Below are 17,921 nucleotides of genomic sequence, written 5' to 3' on the forward strand. Positions count from 1 at the left end.
TTGAGCAAAATCGCTTCAAGCGTTCCCGAGATATGCGACTTCAAAAATTGGCTTAGTTTCTTCGGTTTTTTCTTCTTATTTTTCTTCCTCTTTTCGCACACTTACAAAAACTGCTATAAAATGCGAATTCCATATCCAATTGCCTTGCAATTTGGCACACAGAAGTGGGGTATAAATGCGCATCTCGGCACCAACTTTGGCTGGAATACAATAAACAGGCAAAGAGTTATGAGCGATTATTTACTACAAATAACACCAATATGTTGTCACGCCTACAGGGTAAACCGCGTACGGGAAGAAGTTGAAAATCGATGGGTGGATAGGTTAACTATTAAACCTCAAACCTTTTGTGGTTTGAAAGGAATCGAGCTAAAAACCAGGAAGATACAACGAAAAAACCAACAGTGTGTAACAATTATGCAATCGAGATTAGCTAATAAAAAAACGACTGTTTGCCACGCCTACCAGATAAACCGCTTGGGCTACTGCTTTGAAAATTGCTGTACAGATGTAGTAATCATCTTAGAAAGGCTCTTCTATGGTGTAGAAGAATCAGACTTAAAGCCACGGAGTTATAACACGAAATCAAACTTGGTGCAGCAAGTGCGAGATCGAGATACTCTAATAGAGCAGTCACCCTGAAGAGAATTCAAGAGATCAGCTAGAAACAAGTAACCTGTATAGAGATCAGCTACAAACAAGTCACCCTGTAGAGAGATCAGCTAGAAGTAGGGGGTTCATGCAACTATGGAAAGAGATAGTTCAGCTAGAAGAAATCACCTAGTAGAGTTCAGCTACAAAGAAACCACCAGGTAGAGAGTTCAGCTACAAACAAATCGCCCTGTAGAGAGATCAATAGAAGAAGTTACCTTGCAAAGAGTTCAGCTACAAACAAACCATCATGTAGAGAGATCAGCTACAAACAAATCTCCCTGTAGAGAGATCAGCTAGAAGAAGTTACCTTGTAGAGAGTTCAGCTAAAAAGAAACCATCATGTAAAGAGTTCAGCTGCAAACAAATCACCTGTAGAGAGTTCAGCTACAAACAAATCTCCCTGTAGAGAGATCAGCTAGGAGAAGTTACCTTGTAGAGAGTTCAGCTAAAAAGAAACCTTCACGTAGAGAATTCAGCTGCAAACAAATCACCTATAGAGAGATCAGCTAGAAGAAGTTTCCTTGTAGAGAGTTCAGTTACAAACAAATCACCCTGTAGAAAGATCAGCTAGAAGAAGTCACCTTGTAGAGAATTCAGCTACGATCAGCTAGAAGAAGTTACCTTGCAGAGAGTTCAGCTACAAAGAAACCATCATGTAGAGAGATCAGCTACAAACAAATTTCCCTGTAGAGATATTAGCTAGAAGAAGTTACTTTGTAGAGAGTTCATTTAAAAAGAAACCATCATGTAGAGAGTTCAGCTGCAAACAAATCACCTGTAGAGAGTTCAGCTACAAACAAATCTCCCTGTAGAGAGATCAGCTAGAAGAAGTTACCTTGTAGAGAGTTCAGCTAAAAAGAAACCATCATGTAGAGAGTTTAGTTGCAAACAATCACCTGTAGAGAGTTCAGCTACAAACAAATCTCCCTGTAGAGAGATCAGCTAGAAGAAGTTACCTTGTAGAGAGTTTAGCTACAAAGAAACCATTCTGTAAAGAGCTCAGCTGCAAACAAATCACCTGTACAGAATTCAGCTACAAAAAAATCACCCTGTAGAGAGATCAGCTAGAAGAAGTTACCTTGTAGAGAGTTCAGTTACAAACAAACCACCATGTAGAGAATTCAGCTACAAACTAGTGACCCTGTAGAGACACCAGCTAGAAGAAGTTACCTTGTAGAGAGTTCAGCTGCAAACAAATCACCTATACAGAATTCAGCTACAAACAAATCACCCTGTAGAGAGATCAGCTAGAAGAAGTTATCTAGTAGATAGTTCAGCTACAAACAAATCACCCTGTTGAGAGATCAGCTAGAAGATGTTACCTTGTAGGTAGTTCAGCTGCAAACAAATCACCCTGTAGAAAGATCAGCTAGAAGAAGTCACCTTGTAGAGAGTTCAGCTACAAACAAACCACTATGTAGAGAGTTCAGCTAGAAGAAGTCACCTTGTAGAGAGTTCAGCTACAAAGAAACTATTCTGTAAAGAGCTCAGCTACAAATAAATCACCTATATAAAGAATTCAGTTACAAAAAAAATAACCTTGTAGAGAGATCAGCTAGAAGAAGTTATCTTGTAGATAGTTCAGCTACAAACAAATCACCCTGTAGAGAGATCAGCTAGAATAAGTTACCTTGTAGAGAGTTCAGCTACAAAGAAACCATCATGTAGAGAGTTCAGATGCAAACAAATCACCTGTAGAGAGTTCAGCTACAAACAAATCACCCTATAGAAAGATCAGCTAGAAGAAGTCACCTTGTAGAGAGTTCAGTTACAAAGAAACCACCATGTAGAGAGTTCAGCTATAAACTAGTGACCCTTTAGAGACATCAGCTAGAAGAAGTTACCTTGTAGAGAGTTCAGCTACAAAGAAACCATTCTGTAAAGAACTCAGCTGCACCTGTACAGAATTCAACTACAAACAAATCACCCTGTAGAAAGATAAGCTAGAAGAAGTTACCTTGTAGAGACATCAGTTACCTTGTAGAGAGTTCAACTACAAAGAAACCATCATGTAGAGAGTTCAGCTTGAAAGAAATCACCTGGTAAAAAATTCAGCCACAAACAAATTGCCCTGTAGAAAGATCAGTTAGAAGAAGTTACCTTGTAGAGAGTTCAGCTACAAAGAAACCATTCTGTAAAGAGCTCAGCTGCAAACAAATCACCTGTACAGAATTCAGCTACAAACAAATCACCCTGTAGAAAGATCAGCTAGAAGAAGTTACCTTGTAGATAGTTCAGCTACAAACAAATCACCCTGTAGAGAGATCAGCTAGAAGAAGTTACCTTGTAGATCGTTCAGCTACAAACAATTCACCCTGTAGAGAGAGCAGCTAGAAGAAGTCACCTTGTAGAGTGTTCAGTTACAAAGAAACCACCATGGAGAATTATGTGATAAATATATGTATTATATATATAATTTGTACATTTACTGATAAAATCAGAAATATCTAAAGTACATTTGCTTCATCTTTTCTTCTTTCTGTGGCAAAGAAAAAAAATACAGGTTAAAAAAGTCCCAAAGCCGGCCATAGGCCAGCTTTGGGGTATGCAAATACAAAAAGAAGTGAAATCTAAACCAAAACAGCCAAGCTGTAAAAAAAGTGTGCGGCCCTCAAAAAGGCTATGGTGAAAAAAGATGTGAAATCCAAGGTGGCGGCCAAGAAATAGCTGTGATGGTAGGTTAATGGTAAAAATTTTAATAACGACAATTCAGGTGAATTTTGTGTCAATTGACCAAGTGGCACCAAAATTCCCCTGAATTGTCGTTATTAAAATTTTACCATTAACCTACCATCACAGCCATTTCTTGGCCGCCACCTTGGATTTCACATCTTTTTTCACCATAGCCTTTTTGAGGGCCGCACACTTTTTTTACAGCTTGGCTGTTTTGGTTTAGATTATCTTTCTTCCTGTTAATATACTCACGGGTGTTGCGTGCTGGCTTCTTGGCCGCACGTCACACTACCGTGTGTTTTGATTCCAGGTACCGAGATGCGCCTTTACACCCCCTTTCTGTGTGCCAAATTGCAAGTTTATTTTGTAGATTGCAACTGTAGCATTTGTTGTCATGTGTATCTTCACTAGCTACGTGTGTTTAAGAAAAATTTCAAGGCAATCGGATATGGCGTTCGTGTTTTATGGCACTTTTTGTAAGTGTGCGAAAAGAGGAAGAAAAATAATAAGAAAAAAAATGAAGAAACTAAGCCAATTTGTGAAGTCTATATCTCGGGAACACTTAAAGCGATTTCACTCAAATTTGGTATGTGGAGTACTGAAGTTAGTGGGTGTGTCCACAGCAAAAATCGTCTTGTTTCATCTAGGCAGCACAGAGCTATGGAGGTGCAAAAATTGTATTTTCTTTCTTCCTGTCAATATACTCACGGGTGTTGCACACCAGCTAGCTTCTTGGGCCGCACGACATACTACCATGTGTCTTGATAGCTGGAGCATGTGACGCTATTGCAGATGCGGTATGCATGGGTTTACCAGTCATGATAATTATTTACAAAAAGAATTAACAAACAAGTACACAAAAAATTTGGAACTTTCAACTAGAGTAGGAACCATAGCACATCGATAAAAGTACTTGGAGTAGTCCATGATATTAAATCACAGTAAAACAATAAGAAGTGTTATATCCCTACTGTGCATTTCCATTATGGTATATTGAGCACAGTAGGGATATAACACTTCTTTTTTTTTTACTATGCTTTAATATCACAGACTACTCCAACTTGTTTCAGTACTTTTTATCAATGTGCTATGGTCCCTACTCTAGCTGAAAATTCCAATTTTTTTGTGTACTTGTATACCTTAGTATGAAGTAACTGGTGTGTGACAATTGAACCCATGTGCCTGGCTTTAATACGGATAAATACAATTAGTTTTCCACTATGTTTTGTCCATTATACAGCCAATAGCTGAAACACAAAGTGGCTACTCCACTTCAGTTTCAGCTAAGTTCCATCTCTTGTACAGTACCACAAATGAAGAACAGTACAAAAAGTGCTTCTGCAATCAATCCAGTTGCAATACAAAAAATAATGCATGGATACCATGACACATCACCAGCACATCTCAGTCAAACTGATGTCAAACAACAGTGAAGAAATGAAGCCTGTAGCTTTAAGCATAGTTGAGTTACGTATGCTTGGATGAAGGCAGAAAGAAACAGTTAAATAGTCGTTGTTTTTTAATTTGTTGGAATTTGTTGGAAGGGTTTGGAGTCACTCTGAAGACATTTACAGGCTTGGTTATGCCTAACCAATACTACCAAGCTGTTGTGAAGGAAAGTGAGGCTGGTTTTGGGTGGTATTTTTGGAAAAGAAGCCTAAATCTCCACAATCCCTACTATACATTACCACTGTACTGTATGATATGTGATATAAATACATCACACCCTGATTTTCAGTAGTACACATAATTAATAAAGCTATAGTAGTTTCAAATTACCAACTGTAAACTGGATCAGTGGCTGTCGTCCAATATATCTGTTATCAGCATTACTGAGGTCAAGTGATGTTGGAGATCCATTAAAGAAATACAACACATATCCATCTATCATCCCAGTTGATGTCCTCACTTGATATTTAGAATTAGATTGATGATAAAATCCTACAGCATCTCCTGACTGGACAATTGTTCTGTTATTACCAGCAAGGGAAATATCTGCTACTCTAAGTCCTTCCCCATCAATCAAAACTAAATGTACTTGACTTTCTTGTACTTGAATTTCATCAATTTTAGAATAGGTCATTGAAGCTGACAATGATGGTCTCCACACTTGTATGTAAGGGTAAGTGTCTGTACCTCTATCATCCTGCAATATTCTAACCCTGATGTTAGTTATTCTTCCATTACAAGTAAAGTTAAGACGAGGAGCAATTGCTACTCCTTCATCATTATATTCATTTTCACCAATTTGCTGGACATTAACAGTATCAGTACAGTTCTGTCCACCTAATGTGATATAATTTTGTATACCATATTAATGCTAACTGAACAGTAATAACACTTACGTAGTTTTAGCCACTCATGTGCTTGACAACACATAATGCAGTCCTGAGCACTGTTAACAGTGCTATATGGAATTTGCACTTCCATTTGAAGTAAAGGTGTGAAAGTAGTATATTTTTGTTTAATATCTAAGGAGGGGACAGGAATTTGTCAAAGGAGCAAGCACCCTCTACCCCTCCTTAAATGAAGCCCTGCTTTGAATTTCTAATCTAAACCAAAACAGCCAAGCTGTAAAAAAAGATGCAGACCCCAAAAATGCCAGGATGAAAAGTTTTGAAATCAAAAGTGATAGCCAAGAAATGGCTGTGATGGTAGGTTAATGGCAAAATTTTTAAGTGACAATTCAGGTGAATTTGGCATTTTCACCCTGGCTTTTTTTGGGGTCACACCTTTCTTACAGCTTGTCAATTTTCAACTGATTTCTTGAAGCGGTTTAGGCATGACAAAAGTTTGATCTTATTTTACACACAAAAATTGGTCATAACTCCATGAATCTAAATTGGATTCGTGCCAAAATAATAACCCCTTTACATCTGCCACAATTCAGCATGATTGGAACACGCATTTGTGTTTTATGGCAAATTTTGCCAAGTGTGTGAAAAAGTAGAAGAAAATAAAACTGGAAACTTTTGCCACTGTAGAAATGGCTGGGGAAATTTCCTTTAAAATTTGAAATTTGGTATGTGGAGTCCCCTAGCTGAGGGCATCGCTACAGTAAAATTGGTTCCAATCATTTAAGGGATCATGGAGTTACGTATGTGTGAAAATTGTGTTTTCTTTCTTCCTGTCAATATACCCATGGTGTGGCACGCTAGTTTCTTGGGCTGCATGACACACTACTGTGTCTTGATAATACAAGAAGGCTATAATGATTTTTCTGCATCTTTTGTTGGCTGCTGCCAGTATCTTGATTATAGAATGTATTCTACCATAATTTGAGTCCCTGCAGTGCAGAAAATTACACCATAAGACTACAGCACAAATGAAATATTGCCAGTATTTTAACAGAGTAGTGCTCAGGTAAAACTATTCAGAAGAAAAAAAAAATATATATATATATATATACTAGCTATTTAAAAATTTTAAAAATTAAAAGGAAGTAGGGATTGATATAATATACATGCTACAAAAGGTAAGGAAACAAGCTCAAAGATGTTACAGCTGAAAACAAAAAGTAAGGAAACAAGATTAGATGGCTACTTGCTAAAATGAAACACATTTTATTCCCCATATCAAAACTACTCTGTACATTTTGTCAAATCACAGCCATCCTACCAATGGTCTAATTTTTTTCACAGAATACAAGTTTTACCCTTAATTCTAAAAAAATTGATCATTAAAATGATGTAATATCTGTTTTACATCCCTTTCACTATCTCAGGTTAGTCAAACAAGCTTGTCATTCCTTGTATTTTCCTTGTCCAATATAAAATACATGCGTTTTGCACTATATTAAAAACACAAAAGTACATTAGCACCCATAATTTCTACAGCACATTATGAAATACCCCTTGAATTACCCTATACAATGTGCCACCCGTACTGGAGTTGTAACGTTACCACAGTGTCACTTATTCATTGTTGATTTAGGCATAATGCACACTCCATACAAAAGTCTATTGGAGAAATTGATTATGCGGGTGGACAAATCCCAAAAGTACAACCTGTTATCCTTAACCAAATCACCTAAACTTGGTATAATTTTATGTGTTGAAGCATACTGATTAAAGAATTCATCAGTACCAAGTGTTTAACTAATAATTTTTTAGAAAAGTAGGCGAAAAACCTTGGTTTTGCAGCATTTATTTACATACCTGATGATGCATAATTCACCAGAACAAGGCTATTTCTGCTCTCTCTGTTCATTGCAGAACAAAATCTAATATACCATGGGACTCGCCTGACATCAATGGATCTGATAAACCAAACTGTGTTTTTGTAAACTGAAGTATGCAGAAGTTACAGTGGTTTGCTTACGAGATGGTGTACTTTTTACCGAAAACGGGCAAAGCCTAGCAAAATCCAGTATGATATGCTATTTTTGGCTAACATCTTGAAATAGACTATCAAATTAGCCAAAAGCAGGGATTAAAATGTGTCTCATTTTAACAAGTAGCCATCTAATCTTGTTTTCTTACTTTTTGTAGTGTGACTTCTTCTAGATGATCTCTCTACAGGGCGACTTGTTTCTAGATGATCTCTCTACAAGATGGTTTGTTTGTAGCTGAACTCTCTACAATTTGATTTGTTTGCAGTTGAACTCTCTACATGGTGGTTTCTTTGTAGCCAAACTCTCTACAAGATAACTTCTTCTAGCTGATCTCTCTACAGGGTGACCTGTTTGGAGCTGAACTATCTGCAGGGTGATTTGTTTGTAGCTGAACTCTCTACAGGGTGATTTGTTTGTAGCTGAACTCTCTACAGTGTGATTTGCTTGCAGCTGAGCTCTCTACATGATAGTTTCTTTGTAGCTGAACTCTCTACAAGATAACTTCTTCTAGCTGATCTCTCTACAGGGTGAATTGTTTGTAGCTGAATACTCTACACAGTGGTCTGTTCGTGGATGAACTCTATACAGGGTGATTTGTTGTAGCTGAACTCTCTACAAGGTGATCCTTCTAGCTGAACTCTCTACAGGGTGATCTGTTCGTAGCTGAACTTCCAAAAGGGTGGTTTGTTTGCAGCTGAACTCTCTACATGATGGTTTCTTTATAACTGAACTCTCTACATGTAGGTAACTTCTTCTAGCTGATCTCTCTACAGGGTGACATGTTTCTAGCTGATCTCTGGATGACTTGTTTCTAGCTGAACTCTCTATAGGGTTATCTGTTTGTAACTAAACTCTCTACAGGGTGACTTGTTTGTAGCTGAACCCTCTACAAAATGATTTATCTCTAGCTGATCTCTCTATAGGGTGACTTGTTTGTAGCTGAATTCTCTACAGGATGGTTTCTTTGTAGCTGATCTCTCTACAGAGTGACTTTTTCTAGCTGATCTGTCTACAGGGTAACTTGTTTCTAGCAACTCTCCACAGGTGATTTGTTTGCAGCTGAACTCTCTACATGGTGGTTTCTTTGTAGCTGAACTCTCTACAGAGTGACTTACTTGTAGCTGAACATTGTATAAAGTAACTTGTTTGTAGATGATCTCAATAGGTTAGCTAACTTGTGTATACAGATGAACTCTCTACTGGGTAGTTTCTTTGTAGCTGAACTCTCTACTCAGTGACTTGTTTGTAGCTGCATTTTCTACAGAGTGACTTGTATTAGTTGAACTCCCTACAAAATAACTTGCAGTGTATATACCCTTACAATGGAGTAAATTAAAAACGTATAGTGGAATGCTCTATTAGGGTGACTGTTCTATTAGAGTATCTCGATCTCGCATTTGCTACACGTAGTTGGCTTTCAAATCATAACTCAGTGGTTTGTACTCCGATTCTTCTGTACTACTGCAAGGGCTTTCTACGATAATTATTCCAGCTGCACACCGATTAATAGCTCATTGCTCTAAGCGGTTTGCCTGGTAGGCGTGAAAACTAATAGCTTTTTATTCATAAAAATCGATCACATAATTGTGACACAGGTTGGGTTTTGTTAGTGTCGCGTGGCCAGACCGCTTTTTTCTCCATCATGGAGCTTATCGATTAGAGATTATAAGCGCCTACTTCGAAAAGGATCTGGTACAGAATTAATACGTAAACTCGTTTTCACATCCCCAGCTAGAGCTCGGGGTGTTTCATTAACTTTCATCATAAAACGTATACTTCCTTTTAACTTTCAAACCACGCATGCATTGGAAATGCCATGAACGATTGCCGGTAGCGGTGATAAGAGACACTGGGGCTGGTTTTCTAAGGCTGAAAAGGACACGGGTTGATTCCTTGCTCAGTTCTCCTTTAGCTTTTTCATTTTCACAAGGAATCGTTCCGTGTGCTTTTCAGCCTTAGAAAACCAGCCCCAGTGTCTCTCATCACCACTACCAGCAATCGGTTCATGGCATTTCCAGTGCGTACATTGTTCGAAACTTAATAAAAGGAAGCATACGTTCTATGACGAAAGTTAATGAAACACCCGAGCTCTAGCTTGGGCTGTGAAAACGAGTTTACGTATGTGTTCTGGACCAGACCCTTTTTTAGAGTAGGCGCTTATAACCTCTAATCAATAATCGCCGTGACGAAGAAAAAGTGGTCTGACCCCGTGAGACTAGAGTTTTGTGTCATATCTTGATGGCCTTTAACTCGATTGTTTTCAAACCACAAAAAGGCACTCCTACGATAGTTACTCCATCTACATAGCAATTTTCAGCTAATTCCTTCAAGCGGTTTACCCTGTGGGCCTGACAGACCTTCTACCTTATTTTACACGAATAATCGGTCATAACTCTGTGAATGTTCATCAGATTTCTACCAAACTTGGTACTGAGATTCGCCTTAATGAGCCCTTTAAATGTGCCAAATTTCAGCCTGATTGGATAACGCATTTGTGTTTTATTGCAGATTTTGCAAAGTGTACGAAAAGAAGAAGAAGAAAAAAACAAAGAAAAGAAAAAAAACCAGACTTTGGCCACTTGTATCTCGGACATGGCTGAGTGAATTTCTTTAAATTTGGAATGTAGACTCCCCTACCTAGCCAGCAATTCTGTAGCAAATTTGGTTTCAATCGGATAAGAGATCACAGAGCTACAAAGGTGTGAAAATTGCATTTTCTTTCTTCATGTAAATATACTCACGGTGTGGCACGCCGGCTTCTTGGGCTGGTGTGTCTTGATATATAATAATAATAATAATTGTAATGTAGCATACAGTACAGTATTTGCATACATAATCTACTAAATGCTACAAACATACCGTGTAAGTATTAATAATATACAGTAGAAAACAAGAGTTCAGTACCTAAGCTAAGAATCAACAAATGTTCAGAGTTTTTTTTCTTTTGTATTCACACTGACTAATGCCATTGTGAAGTGGATCACCGTGGGCCATTGTATCCTGGGAAGAGTGGCTGTATCATCCCTCGCGGTAGTGTGGGGCACAGTGGAAAGTTGATGGCTTTATGGGCAACATAGGAATTTGTTGAATCTGGGGCAAATATGTAACAGACATGTTCATACTTGCAGTTCGGAAAGGTACAAGTAGATTCATTCCAGCGAAAGCAGAATTTGCAGGTTGTTTGGGTGTGGGTCTGTGATTGGTCAGGGGAAAGCTCACAGTCAGCAGAACGGTGGAAAAGACTAAAGCAATAGCTACACCTGAACACTTTTGCCCGGCCTGTAAATGCTAGTGACCACAATGTAGAATCATTTGTTGACTAAGTAGTGGAGGGGTGTGATGCTACCTGTTGACGAAATCTCCGGTCATATCCTACCCAGCAATCACCCTTGTATTCCATTGATGCCTCTATAATCAGGGACTGATAGCCCATGAGATCTGGGATACACTCAGGGTGATTCCTTGATACTACGGATACGTATGTAAAAAACACTGAAGCCATTCCAGTATTGTGAAGGAGCATATTGAGCGCTTACTCTTGCAGTCATCTTGTCTTCTGTGAATCCCCATATGTTCCGGTAGCAGGTCTGACATTTCTATGAAGGCTCCTGACTCAATCTTCTTTGCTAACTGTATTGGCGACCCGCACCAATACTGATATCAGACAAAGCATCTATTCTTTTTCGCTTCTGTGAGGTGTGACTGCTTGCCATAACTCTAACATCGTTAAGCTAGTCTGCAGGGCCTTCCTCCTCTTCTGCGGATAGTTCATCAGTTAGAGGGGCCTCCAAGCTATCACTGGCATATTCTTCATCTGTATAGCCTTCTTCGTCGGATTCAGGGGTGGTCTGACGGCGTTGAGCCTTAACAAAGGCATCAACAAGACGAGGTATATCTGCTTTCATTAAGTTGCATCCCTGTCCCCGACGTCTTTGCTTAGGTGAAGGTGAACAAGGCCTTTCTTGTTGTTTGGTGGTACATGAGTTGGCTGCCGGTACTTCCTTGCTGTTGTTCTGTCGTCTTTTTTTCGTAGCTTGCAATCGGCTGCTGGTCGCGGGGCTGGCGTTGCTCGTGGCACTGTTCTGCTGGTTGGTCGCACTTCCCTTCTACTCCTCTTACAGCTGTTGACAACAGGGGTCTGTGTTTGGCGGGTTGTCGCCTTATCATTGTGTTTTCCTTTGCTGTGGAGCCCCCGAAATTTCTGACGAGCGTTCTCAAGCGTGGCAATATTCTTTGCCTTCGTCTTTGGTATTTTTTGGTAGAACTGACGGGGAGACTTAATTGTCCACTGTTAACCTTTGGTGTGCCTCATGTTAACTACCATGCATGCGTGGTTATTCTTATAGTGGCTCACTGACCTCTAGGAGTGCTCACATGCTTGCTTCATTAACTACATTTAAATCAATGGATTTAAACTCTCATTTAAAGGCTTCAACTCCATTTTTGAAGGTCTAAACAGTAAAATTTTACAGTGAAACATCATTGGAGAGTTTATCATTAAGAGTGGAACCCCCTTTTATCCACCTATCAATGTCATGACTGACTACCACAGATACGGGCTGAGGGTGAGGAAAGGTCAGGCATGGTGGGGGAATTAATCGTTAAATTTCCCTGACAAAGTGGGGATTTGTCTTCACTAAAGAAATTCACTCAGGCAACAAAGGAGTGTGCTTTCAGTTTAGGAAGGAGTGTCTTAGGTGCTAGAATCCAGTCGAACTAACTCATTGCTAGACAATGTCACATGACCATACAAATCCCCTCCTACTGGAGTCCTAACCCCAGTATTCCCAGGGTTTGCAGGTCAAGACTTGGTCGGGGTTTGCATTGCCAATACTTCCCCGGTAGATGGGGAATTGTAATTTTCAGTGATGCAAATCCCCACCTCATCCCGAATCTGTGGTAGTTGAGGATTACATTGATAGGTGCATTAGAAGACTATATCCACCCCTGAAAGGCATGATTACCTTGCAAATAACTAAACTGGTAGGACTATAAAACAACTATACAATGTTAATAAATGCTAGAGACAACTCCTTGACTACTAACCTAGTCTTATGGCACACTTTGTTAAAATCACATGTTCTGGCAGTGACGTGTGCCGCAATTATCAATTATCTTTGGTGAAGAACAAAAAAGGCTTGAATGATGAACAGCATGGTGCAGTGGACAAAACATAATCAAAACAACAGTATTCGGAATCCACCATCATTACCTTGGCCGCTACTGGGTCTTACGGCAGGCAGAAGGAATGCAGATGAATTTTGAAATTTTTAAAATTCACTTTAGATCAAATAATTCGACTTTTTGCTTTGTTTAACCAAGGTACTGCATCATTACAGCAGTACAAATGCATTCCAGGTGGTTTTTTCGGGTACAATTTCTTGCAAGGCTGCTTTTAAAGTGCAAAAATTACAAAGTTATATGATTTCTTTCTGATCCCTACTTATTAAGTACTACCATTCTTAATGATAAAGTTCTGCAATTCCACGTGTAGCTACATACTGTATGTTCGATACATAAGTCAAGTAGCTACACTCTTAATTTTAGAACCACTATGTATTTCTGGATTAATAACATGGTAGTGTATCATGCAGCACAAGAACCATGCAGAGAGGTCAGCCAAAACAAATCACCCTGTAGAGAATTCAACCACACCATGTAGAATTTAGCTACGTTACAAGTCACCTTGTGGAGAGTTCAGCCACAAACAAGTCACCCTGTATAGAGTGGCAAAGTACACATATACCAGTCATGGGTCAAGCACTTAGGTGAAGTGCTTGAAGCACTTCCTCAAACACTTGCAAAAGTGCTTACGTACAAACACAAGTACAAACGCTTCAGTAAAGTAAATGCTTCCATTACACAGTGAAGCACTATAAAAGTGCTTGATATAATTACTTAAGGGGGCAGGCAACTATGTCCTATGGCTTACATGGATTTAAAACATGTCTTTATGTGAATCTCTATAGCCAACACAGACACTATTATCTAACTGATCAATAGTTGATGTTGTAGTTGAGGCCGTGAACATCTGTTTAGTGCAAATCTGAGTAAAAATCTTCAAAGCATGTGTAAAATATGGCGCAATTGTCATTTTTCAGTAAAATTGATTCTTCTTCTACAGCTGATGATGAAACTCTCTAAAAATTTTTGCAGAGGCTTGTCATAGTATTATCTTGAAAAGTATGGAACCAGATTTTCGTATGATGTTATTACGCGACTACTAGAGCACCAGAAAACCAAATCAAATTTTTCTTACAAATATTGAGAATTCCACAGCTAATTTGAAAAAGAAATTCCAAAAATTGCTTCCATACTTTTGTTACAAATCCACTTAGGTAGCAGATTATAAAGTTTGAACACCATAGAACTAAAACTGAGAAACTAGTTTCAAAAATTCCATAACTGTGTAGGTTTCTACAACTTTTTGATCTTAAACACAAAGCTGAAACTTTTAGTGAGTATTTTTAACTGGAGATGATGATTTCTTAGTGCTATAAATGCATCTGATACATGGATAGCAAGCAGGGATCAATAGAAAGCAGTAATTTTCAGGTGAAGCCATAGGAATTAGTAGCGTGCCCCCTTAATTACTTTAAAGTATAGGTAACAATTTACATCATAAACATAAACAGTGAATTTACTGTCTTAATACAACAAGCAAACATTAATTGAAATGTTTCATCCCTTAACCTATATCTCTTGGACCTGAATACCTTTCCTGCAACACTAAACAACTATTCAATAAGAGCTGATGATGCAGGAATTCCTAGTACAGTTGCTGCTGCTTGGGCTATGTTCGAATACTTACCCAGTTATTTGCATAGTAAACTCAATCTTTATACCTACAAGTTTAAGGGAAAATTACTGTAGGAATTTTAAGTTTGATTAAGGATCATAAAAAAAGTTGGGAAACTAGGGAGGTTGCCTACACCTGCAGATATACTAGTGAACATTTTATCCCTAATCCAGTCTATACCACCTGTTTCTTTACTTTTTTTGTAACATTATTATGACTGGTGAACCCACACATATCGCATCAAAAGTAATGATGGCACCAGAATTAATGTTTTTGTCTGAACGCGTGCCCCAAGCTATCAACTACTGCTTCGAAAGTGCAGTGGCCATTACGCTTCACTTTCAGCTATGTTCAGCCAGTTACACAGCGATACAAATGAAAAACAGCAGAAGAAGTGCCTCTGCAATCAATCCAGTCACCACAAAAATACGACGATTTGCACGCCCCAAGCATCGATTACTGCTTCGAAAGTGCAGCGGCCATTATGCTTCACTTCAACTATGCTAAGCCCATTACACAGTGTTACAAACGAAGAACAGTGTTAGAATTGCCTCTCCAGTCACCACGGAAAATACGGATGATTCCCATTTACAAACATACTGTAGGGAAGCCATGCATCACGCTACCACGAATCGACACTTTAGGCTGTCAGCAAAAAGAAATGGGACACAAAGGAGGACAAAGGTAAGTCCATGATGTATGCATTGTATGTACTGTAGTATGCCAAAAGACACATCTCAGGATGAAGCGACGTCAAACAGTGAAAAAATTAAGCTCATAGCCTTAGCTGTTATTGAGTTATGCTTGCCTGCCTGATGCGCAGGCAGGCAGTTAATCAGTAGAAAATTCCACTGAATAATTTTTTTTTCTAATTTTGCAACAATTTATTGGAAGCCTTTAGGATCATACTGAAGGCACTTTTGGGCTTGGTTAAACCTAACCAATACTGCCAAGGCACCAGGATGGAGTTGTGAAGCTGGTTTTTGGATGATTTTTTGGCCAGAAAAACCCAAATCTCCATGATCCCTAATGTACAGTTAGCATAAGCTAGGCTATTCTATGTAAAACACTTTAACTCACTACATGCTATGCTTTAACCACTTAGATGTAACCCTGGTTGATACAAATATTGTATTGTAGCAGTGTTTACATCTGGCCTTGAAAATGGCATCCAGACATCCTGGTAGTTCAAAGTGACTGAGAACAGCAAGCAACTTTTTCTTTGCCATTTCCTCTAATTAAATAGCACCTTTTAGCTGTTAGATTTTAATTTCGTTGAAACAAAGACTTGTAATCAAGAGATGCCAGCTTTGTGCTTTAAAAGTGCACTTTAAGCGCTTAAGTACCAGCACAAGCACAAATGCTGCACAATAACAAATACTTGCAAGCACTTGAAAGCACTTCAAAACAAATGCTTAAAGTGCTTATAAGTGCTTGACCAATGACTGGTACATACACATAGTCAAATGCACATCTTTATCTTCTTCCTGTTAGTTAAAAAAAGACAATTAATAAGCTTCAAAGCTGGCCAGAGGCAGCTTTGGTGCATGCAATTACAAAAAGAAATTATATCCATACCAAAACAGCCAAGCTGTGAAAAAGAGTGCACCCCCCCCCCCCCCCCCCCCCCAAAAAGCCAGGATAAAAGGTTGTGAAATCAAAGGTGACAGTTAACCACATTGATGTTAACAACAATATTTCTTAATGACGAGTGAAAAAAATAATGGGAACTAGGATTATTGCAGCCATTTCTTGGTTGTACCTTTGATTTCACATCTTTTTCACTTTGGTTTTCTTGGGAGATGCACCCTTTTTTCACAGCTTTGTTATTTTGGTTTAGATACATACAATATATATAACTAATGTTTTAGTTTACTAAAACTAAAACCTGTATTGGTGAGCATAAAGTAGTTTTAGTAACTAAAACAAAACTAAGTTATAACCTAAAATTTACTAAAACTAAATTAGAATTCGATTCTCTTTGATTTAAAACTAAACTAAAACTAAACCACTATTTCCTTTATTAACTAAAATTGTATGCACACACTAGCCCATAATGGTACAAAGAATAGTTCTTTTTAGCTGAAGCTGGCATATTTAGCCATATTTGTTTAACAGTTTTTCATGCCAGTTTAGACCAGCATTGATTACACAAAACACAAAGCTATGAAGTTCAACTTACTGCAGTATGTAACACCACATATCAGTATTATCACAAACCAGACAAATTTCATATCTGTAAAGGACATATACATAATATGACAGTGTACAACATGTATAGACAATTCAGTGGACATTTACATGAAGACTGATTACAATCAGAGGTAGGCAAGTACAAAAATGCTTCCTCAATTTTTGTGGCGGCAACTAGGACTATACAAAACAATTCTGCTGCTCCACACTTGGGTTTTCATCACTTGAGATACATAGAACTCGATTTCAGTAGTTGCTTACCCAAGTAACAGAGCTGTGGACTAGCTACCCATACAATAGTGTATTGTGAGCATTTCAGGCCTTCATTTAGGAAATGACTCAAGAGAGGGCAAAATTCCCCTAAATGAAGCCTTGCATGTGAGTGCTGTTTAATAATCACATGGTCTATCCTTGCATTGTAATAGGGCACCCTAGCCCATTACACCCATCATGCAGAAACTTCCTCTACTCTGAAAATCAATACAAAACCACTGAGACAATGTTGAGCATCTATAATTCCTTGGAAGAGACACATATTTTTATATAATGTCAATCAGCACTAAAATTTCAGGCCATCATCGTGTATAGTATACTCTACACAAATACTTGACAGCGCTCAAAATACAAAATCCAGATATTTTAATACTTGTACAGAAAGGTAATTCATGACTGACTGAGGGAAAACCGGCCGTTTTAGCAAAATTCTATTTGCTGCAAAACATAGTGAAAGTACGTGTGCCACATAAATATTACACATGTTTTAATTGCTGTGGTATGTATGGTCTGCTCTACCACGCACAGCAAAAACTACAGATCTACGTATATAAATAACACACTGGTGTGGTGTGCTGGCTACTTGGATATAGGGGTGTGAAAATGAATAATTTTGAAGCAATTGTAAACATATATTATAATTATGTAGCCACGTTTCATATACAGTATTTTGACATCAAAACACTCAAGTAGAGCAGTCACTGGAACAGTTACAACTTTATACTTCAAAACACAGGGTCTAACAGAATTTAGTGCACCTGAGCAAAGCAAGGATGCTACTACAGAGCCTGAAGTTTTCTAAATTCTGTAGAACTCTGTGTTTTGATGTCTAACTTATTTAGACCACAGCTCATTGTTGTGCCTTGTGACATGAGAAATGTAGCACTCATTAGTAGAAACAAGCCCAATACACCTCGCTCTAATTAGTAGGGCACTAGTCATGCATTACCAATGTTACAGGCATGTAATTGCTGTGTTTTGTATCACCCCAGGGAC

General features: G+C 38.4%; 1 protein-coding gene across 5 annotated transcripts in view; it reads right to left on the reverse strand.

Annotated features, from left to right (window-relative positions):
* LOC136250891 (uncharacterized) overlaps window positions 1–17,921 on the reverse strand; it is a 113,232-nt gene that overhangs the window by 57,643 nt on the left and 37,668 nt on the right. For all 5 annotated transcript variants that reach the window (XM_066043231.1, XM_066043229.1, XM_066043230.1 and 2 more), the window contains exons 2-3: window positions 16,642–16,695; window positions 5,107–5,613 (exon numbers count right to left, since the gene is read on the reverse strand). In XM_066043231.1, coding sequence (XP_065899303.1) covers window positions 5,107–5,613; window positions 16,642–16,693 — 559 coding nt within the window. In that variant the 5' untranslated portion in view covers window positions 16,694–16,695. The remainder of the gene's footprint in view (window positions 1–5,106; window positions 5,614–16,641; window positions 16,696–17,921) is intronic.

The sequence above is a fragment of the Dysidea avara genome, chromosome 3, assembly GCF_963678975.1.
Source record: "Dysidea avara chromosome 3, odDysAvar1.4, whole genome shotgun sequence".
Lineage (NCBI taxonomy): Eukaryota > Metazoa > Porifera > Demospongiae > Dictyoceratida > Dysideidae > Dysidea > Dysidea avara.